We start from the raw sequence: 24514 nt of genomic DNA, 5'->3' as shown, positions 1-24514 counted from the left end.
GAAATGTAGTTCAGGTTTCATGCCTGTTTGCTAAGACTGCCAATCAATTAGTCCATTTTAGTGCTGGTTTGTGTGGCTTTAAACGTGAGCGGATGCATTGTATTGCAGTCAACAGTAATAATTATCATACAAAAAGAACAAGGAGTACTTGTGGCACCTGAGAGAGTACCAAATTTATGTGAGCATAAGCTTTTGTGGGTTAAACCCCACTTCGTCGGATGCATGCAGTGGAAAATACAGTAGGAATATATATATACACACAGAGAACATGAAAAAATGGGTGTTGCCATACCCACTATAATGAGAGTGATCACAGACCTAAAGGTGGCAATACTACAACAAAAAAACTTCAAAAACAGACTCCAACAGGAAACTGCTGAATTGGAATTAATTTGCAAACTGGACACCATTAAATTAGGCTTGAATAAAGACTGGGAGTGGATGGGTCATTACGCAAAGTAAAACTATTTCCCCTTGTTTATTTTTCCCCCTACTGTTACTCTCACCTTCTTGTCAACTGTTGGAAATGGGCCATCCTGATTATCACTACAAAAGGTTTTTTTTCTCATGCCTATAATAGCTCATCTTAACTGAACTCTCTCATTACAGTGTGTGTGGCAACCCCCATTTTTTCATGTTCTCTGTGTGTATATATATATCTTCCTACTGTATTTTCCGCTGCATGTATCCAATGAAGTGGGTTTTAGCCCACGAAAGCTTATGCTCACATAAATATGTTAGTCTCTAAGGTGCCACAAGTACTCCTGTTCTTTTTGCTGATACAGACTAACTGGGCCACCCCTCTGAAATTCTCATACAGTCAAATCAGTACACATCACACTGACAGATTTAAATGTTTCTGTTATCCAATGTAAAGTTAAAAGAACGGGTTGTAAAAATAGTTGGCTGTGGGACAGTGCTTAGATAATAATGTACTTACGTTAGTGTATTTGCCAAAATCAGGCACAACTTAAATCCTACATTGCTGAGGACTTCAGAGACCCTGCTAGTGAAAACTTGTGCAAGTGTTCCAATTCTAGGCAGATCCGTGAAGGCGGTAAGCTCCACATCTTTATGAATATTTTAGCTTAATGTACCAAGGCAAAACTGACTTGACTTTATTTTAAATTCACTGAAATTAATCCCTGCTTTCCCAACATATAGTAGGGAAAAGGGAGAAAATTGACCCATCAAAAGGCAGTGTCACCTAGAGGTTAGAGATCAGCACCCATGCCTGTTTCCAGCTTTGCTATGGACTCAGTTTACAAATTCCTTTAATAAAAAAGAAAAGACCTGCACTGCCCCCTGTCATTCTGATGTTGAGTTTTACTTGATATTTGTGAAGCACTTAGAAAGCCTTAGATGAAGGGTAAGAATGACGATTTGGGGAATATCTGATAATTTATTAATTCCTTTGTGCTTCATGAATAGCATTTATGATTGGAGCCAGTTGTGAATTAGATCACCGCTTGATGGCCAGCACCTGGCTCAATGAGGAGGTATGTCTGCAAAGGGGTGACAGGGCCATCCAAGGAGCATTAATAATGGAATAGCTCTACCCCGGTAGAACTGTGGGGTTGCAACTGGCAGAATCATTGACGTTTAACAACTCTTAACCCAGAAATCCCAGAGGGGGATTGGAGCATGGAAAACCCCCAGAAGAAGAGAGACAGAAAACGGTGCAAGATGTCTGCTTAAAAACTCTGCTTTTAAGAGTGACAAGTGCTCTAAGCAAGGAAGCTAGTCCCTGGGGAGCAACAGCAAACATGGCTGAAGAAGTGAAATCAAGGAAAAGTTCTGAGCCCCCAGGGGAGGGGAGGGGAGGAGAGGGTTGCAATCACAAATTTATTTTGCATAGATCTGTAAATCTCTCATGTGCTTTCTAAAGGCTTGTCTATATGGTAGGGTAATGCACACTCTGGGGTGTCATTTCTAAAGCACATTAACGTATTATGGATTAAATGGTCAGTGTAGCCCCTGCTGGTGTGCACGAAAGGTTCCCCAGTGCATTTTAGCATGGTAAAGCACTATGTTAAAGCGCACTAGAGTGCACACCAGCAGGGTCTACATTGACGAATGAATGAGCAGCATGTTAGTGTGCTTTAGAAATCACATGCCCCTAGTGTGTGTAGATGCAGTGGGTAGACAAACCCTAAAAGAGGTGTGTGGATGGGAGGAGGATTGTTTAGGAAGTTGAAGGGAAAACCTCAGTTCCTTACTTTACTTGCCAGGTGTCCCTGAAAACACCAGAGTGCTCACAGGAGTGGAGCTGTGGAGGAGCTTGTGTAAGCAACCGGGCAGGCTTGAGGGCATCAGCACTGGTTTTGAAGCTCAGGGCAGTTGGTCTGCAGTGTCTTGCATCCCAAGGAAGGGTTGCAGACAGGGAGTGTGCACTTAGGTGTGTGCCCTGCAGAGCCAGATCCAGCTGTCTTGGGTTATCCATACGTACATTATCCATATGTACATCTCACAATGATTGCATCAGATGATACCCCTTATGGATGAATAACCTGCAAGCTATGTGTTTGATGTAATGAGTCTGACAGGTCTGAGGTGAGAGCTATATACAAAGAACAGGGGACTGTTTGTCAAGGGCTCAATGTATCACAACTCCCCTGTGACACTGACATAGTAGGGCTATCCCTGGCTATTCCACAGGGATCAATTCTGGGCTCTCTTTTCTGGACAGGGCTTTTGCTACCATGTTTTCTTTCCCTTTGATAAGCACAATCTTCATCTCATATTCCAGCAACACTGTGCAGCACCGTAACAGCCTATAACTGGTACCTTTGGTTCTGTGTAACCACATCAATGGAGAGTGATCTGTTAACACCCTAAATTTTTTGTTGACCACATAATGTTTTAACCGTTTGCCCACACAATTGCATAGCACTCTCACTCTGTCAGGTTTCAGAGTAGCAGCCATGTTAGTCTGTATCCGCAAAAAGAAAAGGAGGACTTGTGGCACCTTAGAGACTAACAAATTTATTTGAGCATAAGCTTTCGTGAGCTACAGCTCACTTCATTGGATGCATGCGGTAGAAAATACAGTGGGGAGATTTTATATACACAGAGAACATGAAACAATGGGTGTTACCATACACACTGTAACGAGAGTGATCGGGTAAGGTGAGCTATTACCGGGGTGGGGTGGGGAACCTTTTGTAGTGATAATCAAGGTGGGCCATTTCCAGCAGTTGACAAGAACGTGTGAGGAACAGTGTGTGTGGTGGGGGAAATAGAAGTTTTGTTCACTTGGGGTTAGTTTTTCACTTAAGAATGCAATAGGGTGTTTCTTGTTGCTTTCCCCTGTTTGCATTACAACTGCCCCCCCACCCCCCTGCCCACCCAAGCCCGTCCAATATTTGGCTGCATCTCTACACAGCTCAAACACTTTATTAAAATCAGGACTTGCCAGAACTGGCTTTTCTGACAGGATCTTTTTTCTGCGCCCCCTCCCCCCCACACACACACTTTATCAAAACTCCTTTTGACAGATTTCAGGCCAAATGACTTTTTCTGGTTTATTTGTTTTACAAACATCTGTGCTCACTGATTTAAATTATCACTGAACCCCTTTACAAACCTGTGATAATTCACCAGTCCTATGAAGGACTGTATTTGCTTTTAAGTTCATTGTACGGGCCACTTGACAATAGATTCCACCTTTCAGGGATTAGGATGAATTTGGCCCCCCACCCAATGACCAAGATAAGGGATTTTAGCTACTCTTATTTTGCATTTTGACACCTTAACAGTCAAACCTTCACTTTGAGTTTTTGCAACACAATAACCACATGATCTTTGTGGTCTTGCCAAGTGCTTCAAAAAAGGTGATGTGATATCGATATATGCATGTGCCAAGTCCTGTAGTCCATGTAACACCTGGTTAACAAGCCTCTGAAAGATAGCTCCTGCACTGATAGTCCAAACGGTAACACTGTAAATTCATAAAGCCCCAAATCCATTATGAAGTCAGACTTCTTTTCCCTGTGCCTTATTGCCTAATTAGTGCCATTACTTCGATGTGCCTGGGCCACAAAAGTCAGGTCGAGGTCTTGAACCACCCCAAAGTTCCCGTCGCATCTGGGGTCCTGTGTCGGGCCCAACTCTAATGGATGTACCAGTTATTTGTTGAAGTTTGCTAAGTACAGTATCTTTATTGTATATTCCTATTGCAGGAGACCAAAACAAGGCATATTCTGCAAACAGTACAGTTGCTGTGGGTTGGTTACAGGCTGGTGGTGATTGCTACTGAGGTTTAGCGGGTGTGGGATGGCTGTAATCATGAAATCCATAACCATGAAGCACTTTTCAGCCAAACTGGCCGATAGAGCTTCCTGCCTCTACTACGGACTGCACTAGCTCAATTTAGGTACAAAGCAAACAACTCAATCTGTTCTTAAACCAGAACTCTGGAGAACTAGTCAAAGCCCTGGTCTACACTAGGACTTTAGGTCGAATTTAGCAGCGTTAAATCGATGTAAACCTGCACCCGACCACACGATGAAGCCCTTTATTTCGACTTAAAGGGCTCTTAAAATCAATTTCCTTACTCCACCCCGACAAGGGGATTAGCGCTTAAATCGGCCTTGCCGGCTCGAATTTGGGGTACTGTGGACACAATTCGATGGTATTGGCCTCCGGGAGCTATCCCAAGGTGCTCCATTGTGACCGCTCTAGACAGCACTCTCAACTCAGATGCACTGGCCAGGTAGACAGGAAAAGAACCGCGAACTTTTAAATCTCATTTCTTGTTTGGCCAGCGTGGCAAGCTGCAGGTGACCACGCAGAGCTCATCAGCACAGGTGACCATGATGGAGTCCCAGAATCGCAAAAGAGCTCCAGCATGGACCGAACGGGAGGTACGGGATCTGATCGCTATTTGGGGAGAGGAATCCGTGCTATCAGAACTCCGTTCCAGTTTTCGAAATGCCAAAACCTTTGTCAAAATCTCCCAAGGCATGAAGGACAGAGGCCATAACAGAGACCCGAAGCAAAGTGCCGTGTTGAAACTGAAGGAGCTGAGGCAAGCCTACCAGAAACCAGAGAGGTGAATGGCCGCTCCGGGTCAGAGCCCCAAACATGCCACTTCTATGATGAGCTGCATGCCATTTTAGGGGGTTCAGCCACCACTACCCCAGCCGTGTTGTTTGATTCCTTCAATGGAGATGGAGGCAATACGGAAGCAGGTTTTGGGGACGAAGATGATGATGATGATGATGAGGTTGTAGATAGCTCACAGCAAGCAAGCGGAGAAACCGGTTTTCCCGACAGCCAGGAACTGTTTCTCACCCTGGACCTGGAGCCAGTACCCCCCGAACCCACCCAAAGCTGCCTCCTGGACCCAGCAGGCGGAGAAGGAACCTCTGGTGAGTGTACCTTTTAAAATACTATACATGGTTTAAAAGCAAGCATGTGAAAGGATTACTTTGCCCTGGCATTCACGGTGCTCCTAGATGTACTCCTAAAGCCTTTGCAAAAGGTTTCTGGGGAGGGCAGCCTTATTGCGTCCTTCATGGTAGGACACTTTACCACTCCAGGCCAGTAACACGTACTCGGGAATCATTGTAGAAGAAAGCATTGCAGTGTATGTTTGCTGGCATTCAAACAACATCCGTTCTTTATCTCTCTGTGTTATCCTCAGGAGAGTGAGATACTGCGCCCTCCTGTGCTCTTCTAACCGCTCTGGTGTCTGGCTGCGCGTAACCAGCAGCCAGGCGATTTGCCTCAACCTCCCACCCCGCTATAAACGTCTCCCCCTTACTCTCACAGATATTGTGGAGCACACAGCAAGCAGTAATAACAGTGGGAATATTGGTTTCGCTGAGGTCTAAGCGAGTCAGTAAACTGCGCCAGCGCGCCTTTAAACGTCCAAATGCACATTCTACCACCATTCTGCACTTGCTCAGCCTGTAGTTGAACAGCTCCTGACTACTGTCCAGGCTGCCTGTGTACGGCTTCATGAGCCATGGCATTAAGGGGTAGGCTGGGTCCCCAAGGATACATATAGGCATTTCAACATCCCCAACAGTTATTTTCTGGTCTGGGAATAAAGTCCCTTCCTGCAGCTTTTGAAACAGACCAGAGTTCCTGAAGATGCGAGCATCATGCACCTTTCCCAGCCATCCCACGTTGATGTTGGTGAAACGTCCCTTGTGATCCACCAGAGCTTGCAGCACTATCGAAAAGTACCCCTTGCGGTTTATGTACTCGGCGGCTTGGTGCTCCGGTGCCAAGATAGGGATATGGGTTCCGTCTATGGCCCCACCACAGTTAGGGAATCCCATTGCAGCAAAGCCATCCACTATGACCTGCACATTTCCCAGGGTCACTGCCCTTGATATCAGCAGATCTTTGATTGCGTGGTCTACTTGCATCGCAGCAGCCCCCACAGTAGATTTGCCCACTCCAAATTGATTCCCAACTGACCGGTAGCTGTCTGGCGTCGCAAGCTTCCACAGGGCTATTGCCACTCGCTTCTCAACTGTGAGGGCTGCTCTCATCTTGGTATTCATGCGCCTCAGGGCAGGGAAAAGCAAGTCACAAAGTTCCATGAAAGTGCCCTTACGCATGCGAAAGTTTCGCAGCCACTGGGAATCGTCCCAGACCTGCAACACTATATGGTCCCACCAGTCTGTGCTTGTTTCCCGAGCCCAGAATCTGCGTTCCACAGAATGAACCTGCCCCATTAGCACCATGATGCATGCATTGGCAGGGCCCATGCTTTCAGAGATTTCTGTGTCCATGTCCTGATCACTCATGTGACTGCGCTGACGTCGCCTCCTCGCCCGGTATCGCTTTGCCAGGTTCTGGTGCTGCATATACTGCTGGATAATGTATGTGGTGTTTAATGTGCTCCTAATTGCCAAAGTGAGCTGAGCGGCCTCCATGCTTGCCTTGGTATGGCGTCCGCACAGAAAAAAGGCGCGGAACGATTGTCTGCCGTTGCTCTGACGGAAGGAGGGGCGACTGACGACACGGCTTACAGGGTTGGCTTCAGGGAGCTAAAATCAACAAAGGGGGTGTCTTTACATCAAGGAGTATTTCAGGCAGGACTTCACGGAGGGTTCCAATAGGAAATGGTGCACCTAAGTTATAGTTCTTATTGGAACAGGAAGGTTAGCCTGGCCTCTGATTGATACATGGCTAGATTTATCTCGCTGCACCTTCTCTGTGAGTGACTGCAGTGTGATCTAGAAGAATGAGTCCCCTAGACGGGGGAGGGGGGAAAGCAAATGAATACAGAACAAATCTGGTCTATTTCTTGTTTTGATCCACTCCATCTATCTTTTACATCTTTGGCTGGCAGCAGACGGTGTAGGAGGACTGCATGCCATCCACATCTCATGGCTGCTCGGCAGAAGATGGTACAGTACGACTGCTAGCCATCCTCATCTCCTGCCTGCCTGGCAGAAGATGGTACAGTTCGACTGCTAGCCATCCTCATCTCTTGCCTGCCTGGCAGAAGATGGTACAATACGACTGCTAGCAATCCTCATCTCCTGCCTGCCTGGCAGAAGATGGTACAGTACGACTGCTAGCAGTCCGTATCGCCTGCCCGCTCACCATAAGACGGTTCAATAGGACTGACTGCAGGACTAAAGAGAATGACCTGGTCAAGTCACTCCAAATTTAGTCCCTGCGCCCATGCCTGCCCAGGCGCTCCCAGCCGACGTGGCCAGGAGCACCTCGGACGTGACGATGACGGCTACCAGTCGTACTGTACCGTCTGCTGCCACAAGGCAAGGGGTTGCTGCTACTGTGTAGCAATGCCGTACCACGTCTGCCAGCACCCAGGAGTCATAGGGTGACGGTTACCTGAGCAGGCTCCATGCTTGCCGTGGTATGGCGTCTGCACAGGTAACTCAGGAAAAAAGGCGCGAAACGATTGTCTTCCCTTGCTTTCACGGAGGGAGGGAGGGAACGGGGGCCTGACGATATGTACCCAGAACCACCCGCGACAATGTTTTAGCCCCATCAGGCATTGGGATCTCAACCCAGAATTCCAATGGGCAGCGGAGACTGCAGGAACTGTGGGATAGCTACCCACAGTGCAACGCTCCAGAAGTCGACTCTAGCCTAGGTACTGTGGAAGCGCTCCGCCGAGTTAATGCACTTAATGCACTTAGAGCATTTTCTGTGGGGACACACACACTCGAATATATAAAACCGATTTCTAAAAAACCGACTTCTATAAATTCGACCTTATTCCGTAGTGTAGACATACCCAAAGAAACCATTGCTTCTGATAATACTCCACAATCTTTATATCGCCTACCCTGACCACACTTGGCTTATAGGGCTAAATTCCCATTGATTTAGAGAGACTATTTTCACTGCTGCTTGTATTCATTTAAAAATTGGTTTTCACATGCTGAATTTTGTTATGAATACTTGTTTCGTAATTAAGAGTTCCCATCAGAAATCCCCCTCTTTTGTTGTCTAAACATATTCCCTTGCTGACTTTCATCTTGAGATTCCATTCAGTTTACAGACTGCCTGGATAGTAATACTACAGAGAATGCCTCTTTTCACCACTACAAGCCTTATTTGTTATGTAATATTTGTCTGCTTTGTATTAAGTGCTCCAGTTTAGAATGGGCATTGGAAATCTTAGGTGTGAGGCTGTATCACTGTCGGCACTGATCTCCTTGCCCACAGCCAGCAAGTAAAAGGCTGCAGGAGTGCTCATAAGTCCTAATTGAACATCAAAAGTTCAAACCAGTGCTTCAGACCAGTTCACCTGGTTATTTGTCTGTGAGGAATGCAGGAATTATATTTGGTCTTTTTTAACAAATAAGAACATAGGCGATTAAAGGAGATCATGTATGGGATGGACAAACATTATGGATCCAACACTCATTGGAGCTGAGGATTCCAAATAACTTTAAGGGAATCCCCATTCACCAAATGATTTTTTTCCCTGTGCTCTGACTTGTACATTATTCTCCTAACTAAATTCAAAGTGACAACTGAAGAGCAGAAAGCAATGCACGTATTAGGGTTTTCAGCAGGCCTCAGGCCAGAGAACAGATCTGAACTGGCAATACACATAATCGGGAGGCAGCAGTTATTGTTATGACTCTAAGAAAAAACAGGATGCGTGTTCCTACATGCTGCGGGAACATAATTCAGCAGCAGTGAAACTGCTACCATTTCTTAGCACTTTGTCTCCTGTGGTTCTCATTTCAACTTTAGGCCCAGTGCTATCCGCACATGCCTACTTTTACTCATATGCGTGTTCTAGTGGGACAGCTCATCATGTGAGTAACCTTAGTCACATGCCTAGGGGTTTGCAGGATTGGGGCTTCAGGTGTCAGCTCTTTGGGGCAAGGAAGTCATCTTTATCATGATTGTCAGACACACTTCCCCTCTGTGGTGCTAAATCAGGGCTTGTCTATATGTATCTACCCCTCAGTAGCCTGCCGCACACTAAGTGTGCACGTGGATCTGGCTAGCATGCACGAACAGTTCTGTAGTGCACTTTAATCTGCTTCTGCTTCAAAACAGGGTGGATCAAAGCACACTAGGAAACTTTTAGTGTGCCTCAGCAAGGTCCTTGTGAAGCCTGAATGTGCATCAGGCTAGCATGAGGTAGATTTACACCCTCGCTTGCCGCAAGCTCAAGTGTTTGACCAGACAAACCCAAAATAACAAAAAAGCCAAGCTGCTGCTGTTTGTCAGAATACGGTGCTCTTCACCCTAAATTACTCACCCTGTGGCCCAGCACTGAGGCTATCATTAGTGAAGTTACTAAATCCTTTGTTTTCATATTGAGTCCATTCACTTTTATGACCTGTGGTTACATAATTTAAAGGAAATATCTTTCCTGAAACTAAAATAATCTCATTGTTTGACACAGGCAGGGGCAGGTTTTAGTCTTGCCTGTGTTAAGATCTGTCTTATGACAAATTGGCTATCTTCTGAGCACCAACTCTGGGTGCTCATTAAACTTCTTCAGACATGAAAACGTAGTGGGCCTACTTATTGAAATCTGTTGTTTCATGTATGTAAATTAGGGCAACATTTGGTTAATCAGCAGAGATTCAAAAAGTTAAAAAGCTGTACAGTTTCTATATTGATTTTATTGTATTTGAGAACCTCTCCAAAAGCCAGGAATGAACTTCTAGTTGTCCATTAGGAACTGGATCTATTTTACATAGATTAGTATCCACATCACAACTGGAATTAATTGGCCCTCTGCTTGGTAGCTGTGGAAACTGAGTAAACACGAAAACTGAATGTGACGCCATCATAGCGAGAGACTCACTCCAGCTCAGGATGGAGGAATGTGTGGGGCAGTGGAGGAGAACTGTTGATGCTGCCCATGCTGTATTTTTCCTGTGGACTGAGCTAGAGGACTTTGTTCTCCCAGACTCACGTTCTGGCATATTCCGTAATAGTACTTTGCTTTCATGGAGCATTTGCCCTCCACCAATCTCAGTGCCGTACAGAGGTAGCGAAGGATCATTATCCTGTTTCACAGAGGGGGTAAGTAAGGCACAGGAGTGAAAAAACTTATGAAGAACACGCAGAAAATCAATAGCAGAGCTGAGAATACAACCAAGATTTCCTGCCTTTCCCATCCACTGGATCATGATACCCTACATTCATTTTTATGAAGCAAAAAGTGACTTGTATTTTTCACCTAGACCTAGATACACATGCTCCCGGCATTCCTGTTTTTGTACACATGTGTGGTCTAAGCAAATGGAAGTCTCTCTCTCTTTCCTCCCACTTAGTCTGACGAGAACATATCCTGCCTGTTTCCTTACTTTACAAAGAAGGTACTTGCTGTATCTCAAAATTACACTGATAGGAGCATTTTGCTGGCAGAATTGTCCTGGAAGGGTAACATCTAATGTCTTCAAGTCAACCCAAGTTTGCTGGAGAAGAGGAAGATTTTGTAAAGTGCTGTCATTTTTACAGTGCTCTGGATAGGTTTTTGTAATCTATTCTGGGGAGTAATACTCAAGGGATTTTTCTCCCCTCACCCCCCCTCCGCCCCCACGATGGTGGTCTTTAGGAAAGTTACCATCAGCCCTCCTCAGGACAAAGCAAATGCATATGACAGTCCCTTATGCTAGAAGTTCACAATCTCATTCAGACAAGGACAATATTATTCAAACACAGATGAGGTACCAGGTGACAACCATATGTAGAAGCAGACCAGAGCCTTAGAGAGATCACTGCTGAAGAAGTGGAAGCACTGAGGAGTTTGATTAGCTTTAATTAGAAAGGAATTTGAATGTATGACGTTTAGATCCAGTGTCTGAAACCCTCCCTAGCACACCCCTGCCATAAGGCTCCTGTTTCAACATGTCCTTGGGTTGGGGGAATGCAGAATTCTCATTGTGCTCCACTCCTTGATTTGGGTGTCAGAAAGGGAAGTTGATTCTATGGACACTGCTTTCTCCCTGTGCTCTGAGGTTGAGGGGATCTCACTGCTTGCTTCTGTTGCTGCCCATCTTACTAGGGGATAGAAGAGTAGAATTTGGTGGCACTTGATTTAAAAGAGAGAGAGAGAGAGAGAGATGTTTGTCTTAAACTATTAAATGCTGATTCTATCCCATCCTATTACCAAACATTGCCAGCTGACCATGTGAAGGAGTAGACATTGTTTAGAAATTTTGCCCCATTTCAAGCCTTAAAATAAATTTAGGAAAATTGGAGGCTTCCCCAGTTCATACAACTATTAATGGCTAGAAATAGTTTCTCTCTCTCTCTCAAGCCAAGAACTCTTATTTTGAAACACGTAGCAAACAAGGTGACATTTTGAAAAGAGATGAGCTCTGATCTCTGTCTCTGGAGAAGAGAGGAAAGGGGACTCTATCTTTGCCTGAAAAGGTGCATGCCAATGAAAACAGAAGTAGGCCTGAATTAAAACACTAGATTTGAACACTCCAGGGTGACCAGATGTCCTGATTTTATAGGGACAGTCCCAATATTTGGGGCTTTTTCTTATATAGGAGCCTATTACCTCCCCACCCCCATCCCGATTTTTCACATTTGCTATCTGGTCAACCTAGAACACTCTGAATTGTGTGTGGGCGGGTGCCGGGGGGGCGGGGAGGGGGAAGAGAGCAGGCTACTAGTAAGGACTCTGGTAACAGAACTTCTTCCAGATCTAGGTACAGATAAGGGCAAGAACCTAGAACTGTTCCCCTTCCTCAAATCACAATCCAAGCAAAATGCACTGTTGCAGCCTCTCCCAAGGATGAGGGGAAAATCATCCTCAGGAGGCCACCGCAACCCTAGTTAGCGTCAGCTTGCTGGACTTGCCTGCTGCTCCACAATGGCAATGCAGATATTATCCTCGTTTTAGAGATGGGAGAACTAAGGTACAAAGTCCTACAGTGTGTGTGTGCCAGAAGCTGAAACAGGAACAGACCCAAATCTCCTGACTCCCAGTCCTGTGCGCCAATGATTCAGCCCTGCCCTCTGCAGATTTTGAACCTTTGAAAATATAACATCCTATTTGAGTGCAAGGAGAGATTTAGTGACATGAATTCTCACAATGGCCACGTGACACAGGTAATTGTTTTTGATTTGAAGAAACTGTGGGGGACTTTGTGGCCTCTGACAAGCCACTTTAGAGTTAGAATCCGGATTAAACTTCAAGAGTTCCTTCCTGACTCAGTCAGGCCACTTGCAGACCCCGTTACTTAATGCAATGGTTAACTAAGACCATAGCTTAGAACACAATACAGGGGATAAGGAGCAGCGCAGGTTTATACAGTAGTCTTTCAACTCTGGCTTTGGTCCCAAATTTGGCTTTGATACAAAGTAAAATGGATTTTGAATGTTCATGGAGAACTACTGTCCAACTGTGCCATAAAACTCCTGTTTTAGGTTACTCTGTAAAGAGGCATGAACAAACCCAATAAAGAAACTTAAAAAAAAAATTCCTGAGAAATAATAAGTATTCCAGTGGAGTGTTCTTTGATGCAGCTATTTCCATCCAAACCAATCACGCTGCACAGTAATAGTCGAAGAAGAAGAGAGCTTCCCTTAGTCTCTGCCCCGGTCTACACTAGGACTTTAGGTCGAATTTAGCAGCGTTAAATCGATGTAAACCTGCACCAGTCCACACAATGAAGCCCTTTATTTCGACTTAAAGGGCTCTTAAAATCGATTTCCTTACTCCACCCCTGACAAGTGGATTAGCGCTTAAATCGACATTGCCGGCTCGAATCTGGGGTACTGTGGACACAATTTGCTGGTATTGGCCTCCGGGAGCTATCCCAGAGTGCTCCATTGTGACCGCTCTGGACAGCACTCTCAACTCAGATGCACTGGCCAGGTAGACAGGAAAAGAACCGCGAACTTTTAAATCTCATTTCCTGTTTGGCCAGCGTGGCAAGCTGCAGGTGACCATGCAGAGCTCATCAGCACAGGTGACCATGATGGAGTCCCAGAATCGCAAAAGAGCTCCAGCATGGACCGAACGGGAGGTACGGGATCTGATCGCTGTTTGGGGAGAGGAATCCGTGCTATCAGAACTCCGTTCCAGTTTTCGAAATGCAAAAACCTTTGTCAAAATCTCCCAAGGCATGAAGGACAGAGGCCATAACAGGGACCCAAAGCAGTGCCGTGTGAAGTGAAGGAGCTGAGGCAAGCCTACCAGAAAACCAGAGAGGTGAATGGCCGCTCCGGGTCAGAGCCCCAAACATGCCGCTTCTATGATGAGCTGCATGCCATTTTAGGGGGTTCAGCCACCACTACCCCAGCTGTGTTGTTTGACTCCTTCAATGGAGATGGAGGCAATACGGAAGCAGGTTTTGGGGACGAAGAAGATGATGATGATGATGATGAGGTTGTAGTTAGCTCACAGCAAGCAAGCGGAGAAACCGGTTTTCCCAACAGCCAGGAACTGTTTCTCACCCTGGACCTGGAGCCAGTACCCCCTGAACCCACCCAAGGCTGCCTCCTGGACCCAGCAGGCGGAGAAGGGACCTCTGGTGAGTGTACCTTTTAAAATACTATACATGGTTTAAAAGCAAGCATGTGAAAGGATTACTTTGCCCTGGCATTCGTGGTTCTCCTAGATGTACTCCTAAAGCCTTTGCAAAAGGTTTCTGGGGAGGGCAGCCTTATTGTGTCCTTCATGGTAGGACACTTTACCACTCCAGGCCAGTAACACGTACTCGGGAATCATTGTAGAAGAAAGCATTGCAGTGTATGTTTGCTGGCATTCAAACAACATCCGTTCTTTATCTCTCTGTGTTATCCTCAGGAGAGTGAGATATAATTCATGGTCACCTGGTTGAAATAGAGTGCTTTTCTTCAGGGGACAGTCAGAGGAGCCCATTCCTGCTGGGCTGTTTGCCTGTGGCTAAACAGAAATGTTCCCCGCTGTTAGCCACAGGGAGCGGGGAAGGTTGAGGGGGTAGCCACGCGGTGGGGGGAGGCAAAATGCGACCTTGTAACGAAAGCACATGTGCTATGTATGTAATGTTAACAGCAAAGTTTACCCTGAAAGAGTTTAGCCACTGTTTTATAAAATGTGTCTTTTTAAATACCGCTGTCCCTTTTTTTTTCTCCACCAGCTGAATGTGTTTCAATGATCACAGGATCTTCTCCTTCCCAGAGGCTAGTGAAGCTTAGAAAGAAAAAAAAAACGCACTCGTGATGAAATGTTCTCCGAGCTCATGCTGTCCTCCCACACTGACAGAGCACAGACGAATGCGTGGAGGCAAATAATGTCAGAGTGCAGGAGAGCACAAAATGACCGGGAGGAGAGGTGGCGGGCTGAAGAGAGTAAGTGGCGGGCTGAAGAGAGTAATTGGCGGGCTGAAGAGAGGGCTGAAGCTCAAATGTGGCGGCAGCGTGATGAGAGGAGGCAGGATTCAATGCTGAGGCTGCTGGCGGACCAAACCAGTATGCTCCAGTGTATGGTTGAGCTGCAGCAAAGGCAGCTGGAGCACAGACTGCAACTGCAGCCCCTGAGTAACCAACCGCCCTCCTCCCCAAGTTCCATAGCCTCCACACCCAGACGCCCAAGAATGCGGTGGGGGGGCCTCCGGCCAACCAGCCACCCCACCACAGAGGATTGCCCAAAAAAAAGAAGGCTGTCATTCAATAAATTTTAAAGTTGTAAACTTTTAAAGTGCTGTGCTTAAAGTGTTGTGTGGCATTTTCCTTCCCTCCTCCACCACCCCTCCTGGGCTACCTTGGCAGTCATCCCCCTATTTGTGAGATGAATGAATAAAGAATGCATGAATGTGAAGCAAAAATGACTTTATTGCCTCTGCAAGTGGTGATTGAAGGGAGGAGGGGCGGGTGGTTAGCTTACAGGGAAGTAGAGTGAACCAAGGGGCAGGGGGTTTCATCAAGGAGAAACAAACAGAACTTTCACACCGTAGCCTGGCCAGTCATGAAACTGGTTTTCAAAGCTTCTCTGATGCGTACCGCGCCCTCCTGTGCTCTTCTAACCGCCCTGGTGTCTGGCTGCGCGTAACCAGCAGCCAGGCGATTTGCCTCAACCTCCCACCCCACCATAAACGTCTCCCCCTTACTCTCACAGATATTGTGGAGCACACAGCAAACAGTAATAACAGTGGGAATATTGGTTTCGCTGAGGTCTAAGCGAGTCAGTAAACTGCGCCAGCGCGCCTTTAAACGTCCAAATGCACATTCTACCACCATTCTGCACTTGCTCAGGCTGTAGTTGAACAGCTCCTGACTACTGTCCAGGCTGCCTCTGTACGGCTTCATGAGCCATGGCATTAAGGGGTAGGCTGGGTCCCCAAGGATACATATAGGCATTTCAACATCCCCAACAGTTATTTTCTGGTCTGGGAATAAAGTCCCTTCCTGCAGCTTTTGAAACAGACCAGAGTTCCTGAAGATGCGAGCGTCATGCACCTTTCCCGGCCATCCCACGTTGATGTTGGTGAAACGTCCCTTGTGATCCACCAGAGCTTGCAGCACTATCGAAAAGTACCCCTTGCGGTTTATGTACTCGGCGGCTTGGTGCTCCGGTGCCAAGATAGGGATATGGGTTCCGTCTGTGGCCCCACCACAGTTAGGGAATCCCATTGCAGCAAAGCCATCCACTATGACCTGCACATTTCCCAGGGTCACTACCCTTGATATCAGCAGATCTTTGATTGCGTGGGCTACTTGCATCACAGCAGCCCCCACAGTAGATTTGCCCACTCCAAATTGATTCCCAACTGACCGGTAGCTGTCTGGCGTCGCAAGCTTCCACAGGGCTATCGCCACTCGCTTCTCAACTGTGAGGGCTGCTCTCATCTTGGTATTCATGCGCTGCAGGGCAGGGGAAAGCAAGTCACAAAGTTCCATGAAAGTGCCCTTACGCATGCGAAAGTTTCGCAGCCACTGGGAATCATCCAGACCTGCAACACTATGTGGTCCCACCAGTCTGTGCTTGTTTCCCGAGCCCAGAATCAGCGTTCCACAGCATGAACGTGCCCCATTAGCACCATGATGCATGCATTGGCAGGGCCCATGCTTTCAGAGAAATCTGTGTCCATGTCCTGGTCACTCACGTGACCGTGTTGACGTTGCCTCCTCGCCCGGTATCGCTTTGCCAGGTTCTGGTGCTGCATATACTGCTGGATAATGCGTGTGGTGTTTAATGTGCTCCTAATTGCCAAAGTGAGCTGAGCGGCCTCCATGCTTGCCTTGGTATGGCGTCTGCACAGAAAAAAGGCACGGAACGATTGTTTGCCGTTGCTCTGACGGAGGGAGGGGCGACTGACGACACGGCTTACAGGGTTGGCTTCAGGGAGCTAAAATCAACAAAGGGGGTGTCTTTACATCAAGGAGTATTTCAGGCAGGACTTCACGGAGGGTTCCAATAAGAAATGGTGCACCTAAGTTATTGTTCTTCTTGGAACAAGGAGGTTAGCCTGGCCTCTGATTGATACATGGCTAGATTTACCTTGCTGCACCTTCTCTGTGAGTGACTGCAGTGTGACCTAGAGGAATGAGTCCCCTAGACAGGGGAGGGGGGGAAGCAAATGAGTACAAAACAAATCTGGTCTATTTCTTGTTTTGATCCACTCCATCTATCTTTTACATCTTTGGCTGGCAGCAGACGGTGCAGAAGGACTGCATGCCATCCACATCTCAGGGCTGCTCGGCAGAAGATGGTACAGTACGACTGCTAGCCATCCTCATCTCTTGCCTGCCTGGCAGAAGACGGTACAGTACGACTGCTAGCAATCCTCATCTCTTGCCTGCCTGGCAGAAGATGGTACAGTACGACTGCTAGCAATCCGTATCGCCTGCCTGCTCACCATAAGACGGTTCAATAGGACTGACTGCAGGACTAAAGAGAATGACGTGGTCAAGTCACTCCAAATTTAGTCCCTGCGCCCATGTCTGCCCAGGCGCTCCCAGCCGACGTGGCCAGGAGCACCTCGGACATGACAAGGATGACTACCAGTCATACTGCACCGTCTGCTGCCAGAAGGCAATGGGTTGCTGCTACTGTGTAGCAAAGACGTACCGCGTCTGCCAGCACCCAGGAGACATAGGGTGACGGTTACCTGAGCGGGCTCCATGCTTGCCGTGGTATGGCGTCTGCACAGGTAACTCAGGGAAAAAGGCGCGAAATGATTGTCTGCCCTTGCTTTCACGGAGGGAGGGAGGGAACAGGGGCTTGACGATATGTACCCAGAACCACCTGCGACAATGTTTTAGCCCCATCAGGCATTGGGATCTCAACCCAGAATTCCAATGGGCAGCGGAGACTGCGGAAACTGTGGGATAGCTATCCACAGTGCAATGCTCCGGAAGTCGACTCTAGCCTCGGTACTGTGGAAGCACTCTACCGAGTTAATGCACTTAATGCACTTAGAGCATTTTCTGTGGGGACACACACACTCGAATATATAAAACCGATTTCTAAAAAACCGACTTCTATAAATTCGACCTTATTCCGTAGTGTAGACATACCCTAAAAGTGTGCCAGACTGTCCCGATAACCAGGAAACCTGTCTAGATTAGGCCAGCTTTTGACTTGCACATGCTTGAAGCAGTTCTCATCTTAATGAAATATGTTGTTCTATTTTTATTTTTATTTTTTTGCAAAGGAAAGACAGTGCCTCTGCAGTCGTTGAACCCCTGAATATAAGCGCTCCAAATGAGGAATATAATTACAATTCCTAGCTGGTTTGCAATCGCTGGAGTTACACGAGAAACAATTTTGTCTCCTTTTCCGTAAGCTACAGTTTCTTTGGTTCTAAATAAACATGGTATTTATGGAATCTCCTTTCTCGGGTTGAAAGAAAAAAGTACACCACGCTATTCTTAATAATTAGATAAAAGGATAGGTTCCCTTGCCATTCTGGACTCCTAGGGTTATCTATGTAATGCAAATCCTTTAAATTGAACCCAAATTTGCAATCAGGGTGATCTGTAGGTTTTGCATGGCCCTGTATTAGGATTTTGTGGCCTCCTCCTGCTGTCTCCAGACCAGTAAGTGTGTTTCTGGGCGGACAGGACTCTAATTATATCATTTAGTATCAGCAGTTAGCTTGGTGCTCATCAAGACAGTGTCTACCGTAAGACATTTACAATCTAATAACTACCCACGGTGGCCACATAGCTAACGTAGGCTTATAGCCTCTTTGCTGGGAGGATGCATACTCTGTCTTTAAATTATGTAGTCAGAAGCTAACGGGCGAGGGGTGTGGAAAAAGTCTGAGGCAGAAGTTCTCTAATGAACCAGTAGCTTTTTCCTTATTCTGACAAAGTCCTTTGTTTAAAGAAACCAGCTCTTCCTGTGTTTCTTTACCATTGTCACATGGCTTGAAAACTTGCTCACCGTCCAAGTCTATCTCAGTGTAGCCCAGATAGTGGAATATAAATACTGGGCTATACCTGGGTCTCAGGCAGGAAAGGAAAATGACTATTTTTTGGCATTCCTCCTGTACTTATACGGAAGCCATTACGGGAACTGTCAAATTATGCCTTATGCCTTATTCTGGTTGGTCTTAAAAGTGTTGTGCTTTCCTAGGGGAGAGGGTACTCGACTGGAGATCACAGTACTTAGCCCAATGGGATCTCCAGGCACCACAGTAACCTATATTAAAATGCACCACAATGGAAACAGCGTTTGAGCCTCAGAAAAAGTTTTAGACACAAGACAACTGTCTCTGAAGCTTCACTCTGACAGCCACCAACAGCTTAGCTATTGCTGTTTGTTTGTAAGATCTGGATTCAAGGCTTGTATTGAGGATCATCACCATAGCAGTGGCCCAAAAGATCACCAGTACCCCTGTTGCCAGAGGAGAATTGTTCCCTACAGGCAATTCATGATCTGTGGCTTCCACCATTTCCCTTGGTGAACTATCCCATAGTTCAATGCCTCATAACTGGGACGTTTTCCTTTTAGTCTAAATGTTTTCTTAAATTCAACCATTATTAGTAGTTAGAACCATTTCTGTAAGCTTGATTCCTCTCACACCATGGCATTTACACTCTTTTGATACCTGTGGATGGTTATATCCCCTGCTAGTAATACTTTAGACAAGCTTAATGTCCCATTAACTGTGCATTAATAACTATGGGAGTAAAATGCCTTGCTTTCTGCAGCAGGAAATTCTTCGGTATCTTCAGCTGAATTTAAAAAATGTGAGGCTGTTATTGAATTAAATAGAAAATAATTCCATAAACTTAAAACCAAACAAATCGCTAAGCAGCAATGGCAGTGTCTGCCCCCAAAGAGCTTACAATCTTACAAATTCATGTTATGCTGCCCCTAAATTTTCAGCATGCTGCAGAATTCTGTATTGAGGACACAAACTGCAATAGCGAAGTTGGCAAAGGGACGCTGAAGGCACGGGCAGCTTGGCAGAGGACAGCTGGGGCTTTTGGCCCTTGGGAGGCATGGGCAGTAGTAGGATAAGCACACTCAGGCCTTGTCAATATGAATGCTTAGTTCACAACAAGCTGGGTTATTAGTCTGTGCTGCACTATCCTGCTGCATGCTAAATGTCCACGTGGACCCTCCTGCTGCATGCTAAAATGCCTGTTTCAAAGTCGGGTAAACCAAAGTGCACAGGAACTTTTAGTGCGTGGAGAGGGCCCACACAGGCACCCAGTGCATGGCAACCTAGTGCGGAGTAGATTCATACCCCAGCTTGCCGCGAACTAAATGTTTGGTATAGACAAACCCTTAGATTATGTCTACACTGCACAGTTAATCCTAGCCTGGTTGTGAGCATTCCCCCGGCAGTGTGCTACCCATGTTACTGTGTCCTCACTGTTTCTGCACTCCCCTTGTGTGTCTGCAGGTGTATCTGATGGTTCTTTGTGCTGAGATGCTCTAGGGCTCTCGCTGGAGAATTTGTCTGTCCTTTAGGGGTGGGGGGGGACTGTGGGAAGGCACAGGAGGACTATCAATAATTGGGTGATTTTGCCTATGTTCTCACTGCAAGTGGGCAGGTTCCAGCCCAAGTTAAAGCAGAGCCTGGGTTCCAACCCATATCACCAGCTTTGTAAACTAGCCTGGTCTTAAAGTGCTTCCAAACCCAGGTCAGAGGTTTTTCTTTGTGGATGATAGGAGAATTAGGACTAAAACCTAGCTAAGAGCCTGGGTTACCTGGCTATTTGTTCCCAAAAGGATCAGCAGTAGAGAGTCAATGTTGACATTTAATGTGTTTTGTTTTGGAATTAATGTTCTGAGCTGAATATGTACAGTTCACGTTTCTGAATATTTATGCCACCTGCAGATTCAGACAGATATCGCAGTATCAGTCACACTCAGTTCATATGTAAAATATTTTCTTCATATCCACCTGAACAAGAAACTTAATTTTAAAAATTAGGCTTAGATGGAGTCTCTTGGTTTTCACCTCTAGGTGACCAATTTCAGATTCCAAGGCCAGAAGGAACCATTGTGATCATCTAGGCTGACCTTCTGTATAACCCAGTGTGACAGATTGGACCCCCCCACCTCCAGGATGCCACCTGATGTGCTTGGGTTCCACTGAGCATCTCCTGCTTCACTAGTCTGGATTCCCTCTCCCTATTTTGCTGAATTAGGCTCTCCGGCCTCTTGCAGTGCACACACACAGGTAGGGCTACACCCAGCTGCAGACACAGACTGAAGTCAGCTCTGTGTGAGAGGTTTCACCCAGCACTCATGTGCACGTCCCTTTTGGGAGATAAACCCAAAATAATACGGTTTTACACTGTATAGAAAAATCTGCACAGCGGAAGCTCATGAAATTTTGCCCTCTTCCTATAAAAGGCAGATTTTAAGTGGTTAAAGAGATAGCAAACAGAACAAAGCAGATTACTAAACAAATAAAACAAAACGTGCAAACTAAGCTTGATTCACTAAAGAAATTGGCTACAAATAGTAATTTCTAACCCTAAATATTGTCACAGGCAGATTTCAGAGAGACTTGAAAATCAGCTGCACTGGCCTTCAGTCTGAGACTTTAGGTATTATTACTCACAAGCTAGATGCCCTTCCAGTCTGGGTTCAACTCTTCTTCCCCCAGTTCAGTTCTTGCTTCCATGTGTTTTTCAGAGTCTCTTTGGGTGGGGAGGCAGAGGAGAGCCATGATGATGTCACTCCCCGCCTCATATAACTTTTGTGTATGGCGGGAACCCTTTGTCTTCCAGTGGAAAAACACTGGCATTCTAAGAGGGAAAGGGGTCCAGTACCAGGTGACTTAAACTCATGTGTCTGCAGGGTTGTAGCAGCCATTACTCCGAGGCAGTCTGGTGCATCCACAGGAAGACTAAGCTCTTTTTTACAATACATTGTCTTTGCTAATGGGCCATCAGTGCTGTCTGGCTTTGTCATTGTTGTACCTGAAGTGCTTGTTCTGGGTGACTCCCAAAGTAACACATTTGAAATACAGATACATGGTTAGTATTCCTAACTTCAGATACAGAAATGATACAGGCATACAAATTGGATAATCACATTCAGTAAATCATAACCTTTCCATGATATCTTACATGAGCCATCTTGCATAAAGTATATATGTTATGCCATATCAATATCATAAGCATATTTCCATAAAGAATATGGAGTGTAATGTCATACCCAGGCCATAAAAATTCCCCAAAATAAATTTCGATCCAGCCTAGGTGAGCAGTGACGTAGAGTCGTTGCCTTCTAGCTGTTCTGCAACCTGTATGAATCAAGCTTGGTTCGTCTGACTCTAGTTCCCAATTGACAGATGTTCACATCACTATAATACTAGATTTGGCAACCATCAGCACCTTTCACCACCAATACATTTACACACAGATTTTTGGACTGTTTTCAAGTTGATCTGCTTCTGTCCAAAAAGGTTTGTCATCCTACTACACAGACTGACTGCAGTTGCTCAGAACGAGTAGCTGTAAGGAACGTGCTATGACAGTTTTGGTTTTGGTATGTTTATTTCTATTGGGTTGTTTTTAAAAAAAACTAAAAGAAAAGTATTTCCTTCATAATTTGCAACCTTTATGTCACATACTGAAAGGACGTGGGAAAACTCGGATCCTTTCAAGTGTAACCAATGAGCCGTGGGGTGCTGGGGAAGGTTTTGCGCATGTCCATGCACTTCTTGTCAATGAAGAGGGAATTGGCCTTCACGGAAAGGTCATGCTCCAGTCTTGCTTTGTTAAGGACCAACAGCTGAAGAGTATCCTGGGCCTCTCGCAGGCGCAGCTTCAGGGTCTGTAATGTGTCATCTATAGTAAACACTTCATTGACGAGTCTGAAAAGGGAAGAGGAGACAAGTTACCCAAATACCTAACAAACCCTTTCTATAGTCTGTTCTTTAGGGTGGTAGATGGCTAGGATTTCTCTGCAGGACTTAGGGGATTTAAGTGTTAAAAAGAAGCTTCGAGTTGGACTTGGTATGTCTACACTACGGTATAAGGTCGAATTTATAGAAGTCGGTTTTTTAGAAATCGGTTTTATATATTCGAGTGTGTGTGTCCCCACAGAAAATGCTCTAAGTGCATTAACTCGGCGGAGCGCTTCCACAGTACCGAGGCTAGAGTCGACTTCTGGAGCGTTGCACTGTGGGTAGCTATCCCACAGTTCCCGCAGTCTCCGCTGCCCATTGGAATTCTGGGTTGAGATCCCAATGCCTGATGGGGCTAAAACATTGTCGCGGGTGGTTCTGGGTACATATCGTCAGGCCCCCGTTCCCTCCCTCCCTCCGTGAAAGCAAGGGCAGACAATCATTTCGTGCCTTTTTCCCTGAGTTACCTGTGCAGACGCCATACCACGGCAAGCATGGAGCCCGCTCAGGTAACCGTCACCCTATGTCTCCTGGGTGCTGGCAGACGCGGTACGTCTTTGCTACACAGTAGCAGCAACCCATTGCCTTCTGGCAGCGGACGGTGCAGTATGAGTGGTAGCCGTCCTCGTCATGTCCAAGGTGCTCCTGGCCACGTCGGCTGGGAGCGCCTGGGCAGACATGGGCGCAGGGACTAAATTTGGAGTGACTTGACCACGTCATTCTCTTTAGTCCTGCAGTCAGTCCTATTGAACCGTCTTATGGTGAGCAGGCAGGCGATACGGATTGCTAGCAGTCGTACTGTACCATCTTCTGCCAGGCAGGCAAGAGATGAGGATTGCTAGCAGTCGTATTGTACCATCTTCTGCCAGGCAGGCAAGAGATGAGGATGGCTAGCAGTCTAACTGTACCATCTTCTGCTGAGCAGCCCTGAGATGTGGATGGCATGCAGTCCTTCTGCACCGTCTGCTGCCAGCCAAAGATGTAAAAGATAGATGGAGTGGATCAAAACAAGAAATAGACCAGATTTGTTTTGTACTCATTTGCCTCCTCCCCTGTCTAGGGGACTCATTCCTCTAGGTCACACTGCAGTCACTCACAGAGAAGGTGCAGCGAGGTAAATCTAGCCATGTATCAATCAGAGGCCAGGCTAACCTCCTTGTTCCAAGAAGAACAATAACTTTGGTGCACCATTTCTTATTGGAACCCTCCGTGAAGTCCTGCCTGAAATACTCCTTGATGTAAAGACACCCCCTTTGTTGATTTTAACTCCCTGAAGCCAACCCTGTAAGCCATGTCGTCAGTCGCCCCTCCCTCCGTCAGAGCAACGGCAAACAATCGTTCCGTGCCTTTTTTCTGTGCGGACGCCATACCAAGGCAAGCATGGAGGCCCCTCAGCTCACTTTGGCAATTAGGAGCACATTAAACACCACACACGTTATCCAGCAGTATATGCAGCACCAGAACCTGGCAAAGGGATACCGGGCGAGGAGGCGACGTCAGCGCGGTCACGTGAGTGATCAGGACATGGACACAGATTTCTCTGAAAGCATGGGCCCTGCCAATGCATGCATCATGGTGCTAATGGGGCAGGTTCATGCTGTGGAACACCGATTCTGGGCTCGGGAAACAAGCACAGACTGGTGGGACCGCATAGTGTTGCAGGTCTGGGACGATTCCCAGTGGCTGCGAAACTTTCGCATGCGTAAGGGCACTTTCATGGAACTTTGTGACTTGCTTTTCCCTGCCCTGAGGCGCATGAATACCAAGATGAGAGCAGC

The 24514-nt window shown here is 46.4% G+C and overlaps 1 protein-coding gene across 1 annotated transcript in view; it reads right to left on the bottom strand.

Moving 5' to 3' along the window:
* Nucleotides 1-21363: 21363 nt before the first annotated feature.
* The window catches only part of TEKT5 (tektin 5), a 70334-nt gene continuing 67183 nt past the window's right edge, over nucleotides 21364-24514 (bottom strand). The window contains exon 7 of the mRNA XM_048867806.2: nucleotides 21364-22703. Within this exon, the coding sequence (XP_048723763.1) occupies nucleotides 22490-22703 (214 nt within the window). The 3' untranslated portion in view covers nucleotides 21364-22489. The remainder of the gene's footprint in view (nucleotides 22704-24514) is intronic.

The sequence above is a fragment of the Caretta caretta genome, chromosome 10 (genome assembly GCF_965140235.1).
Source record: "Caretta caretta isolate rCarCar2 chromosome 10, rCarCar1.hap1, whole genome shotgun sequence".
Taxonomy (NCBI): Eukaryota; Metazoa; Chordata; order Testudines; family Cheloniidae; genus Caretta; species Caretta caretta.
The sequence above is the reverse complement of the archived record's forward strand: the minus strand, read 5'-3'. Positions and strand labels throughout refer to the sequence as shown.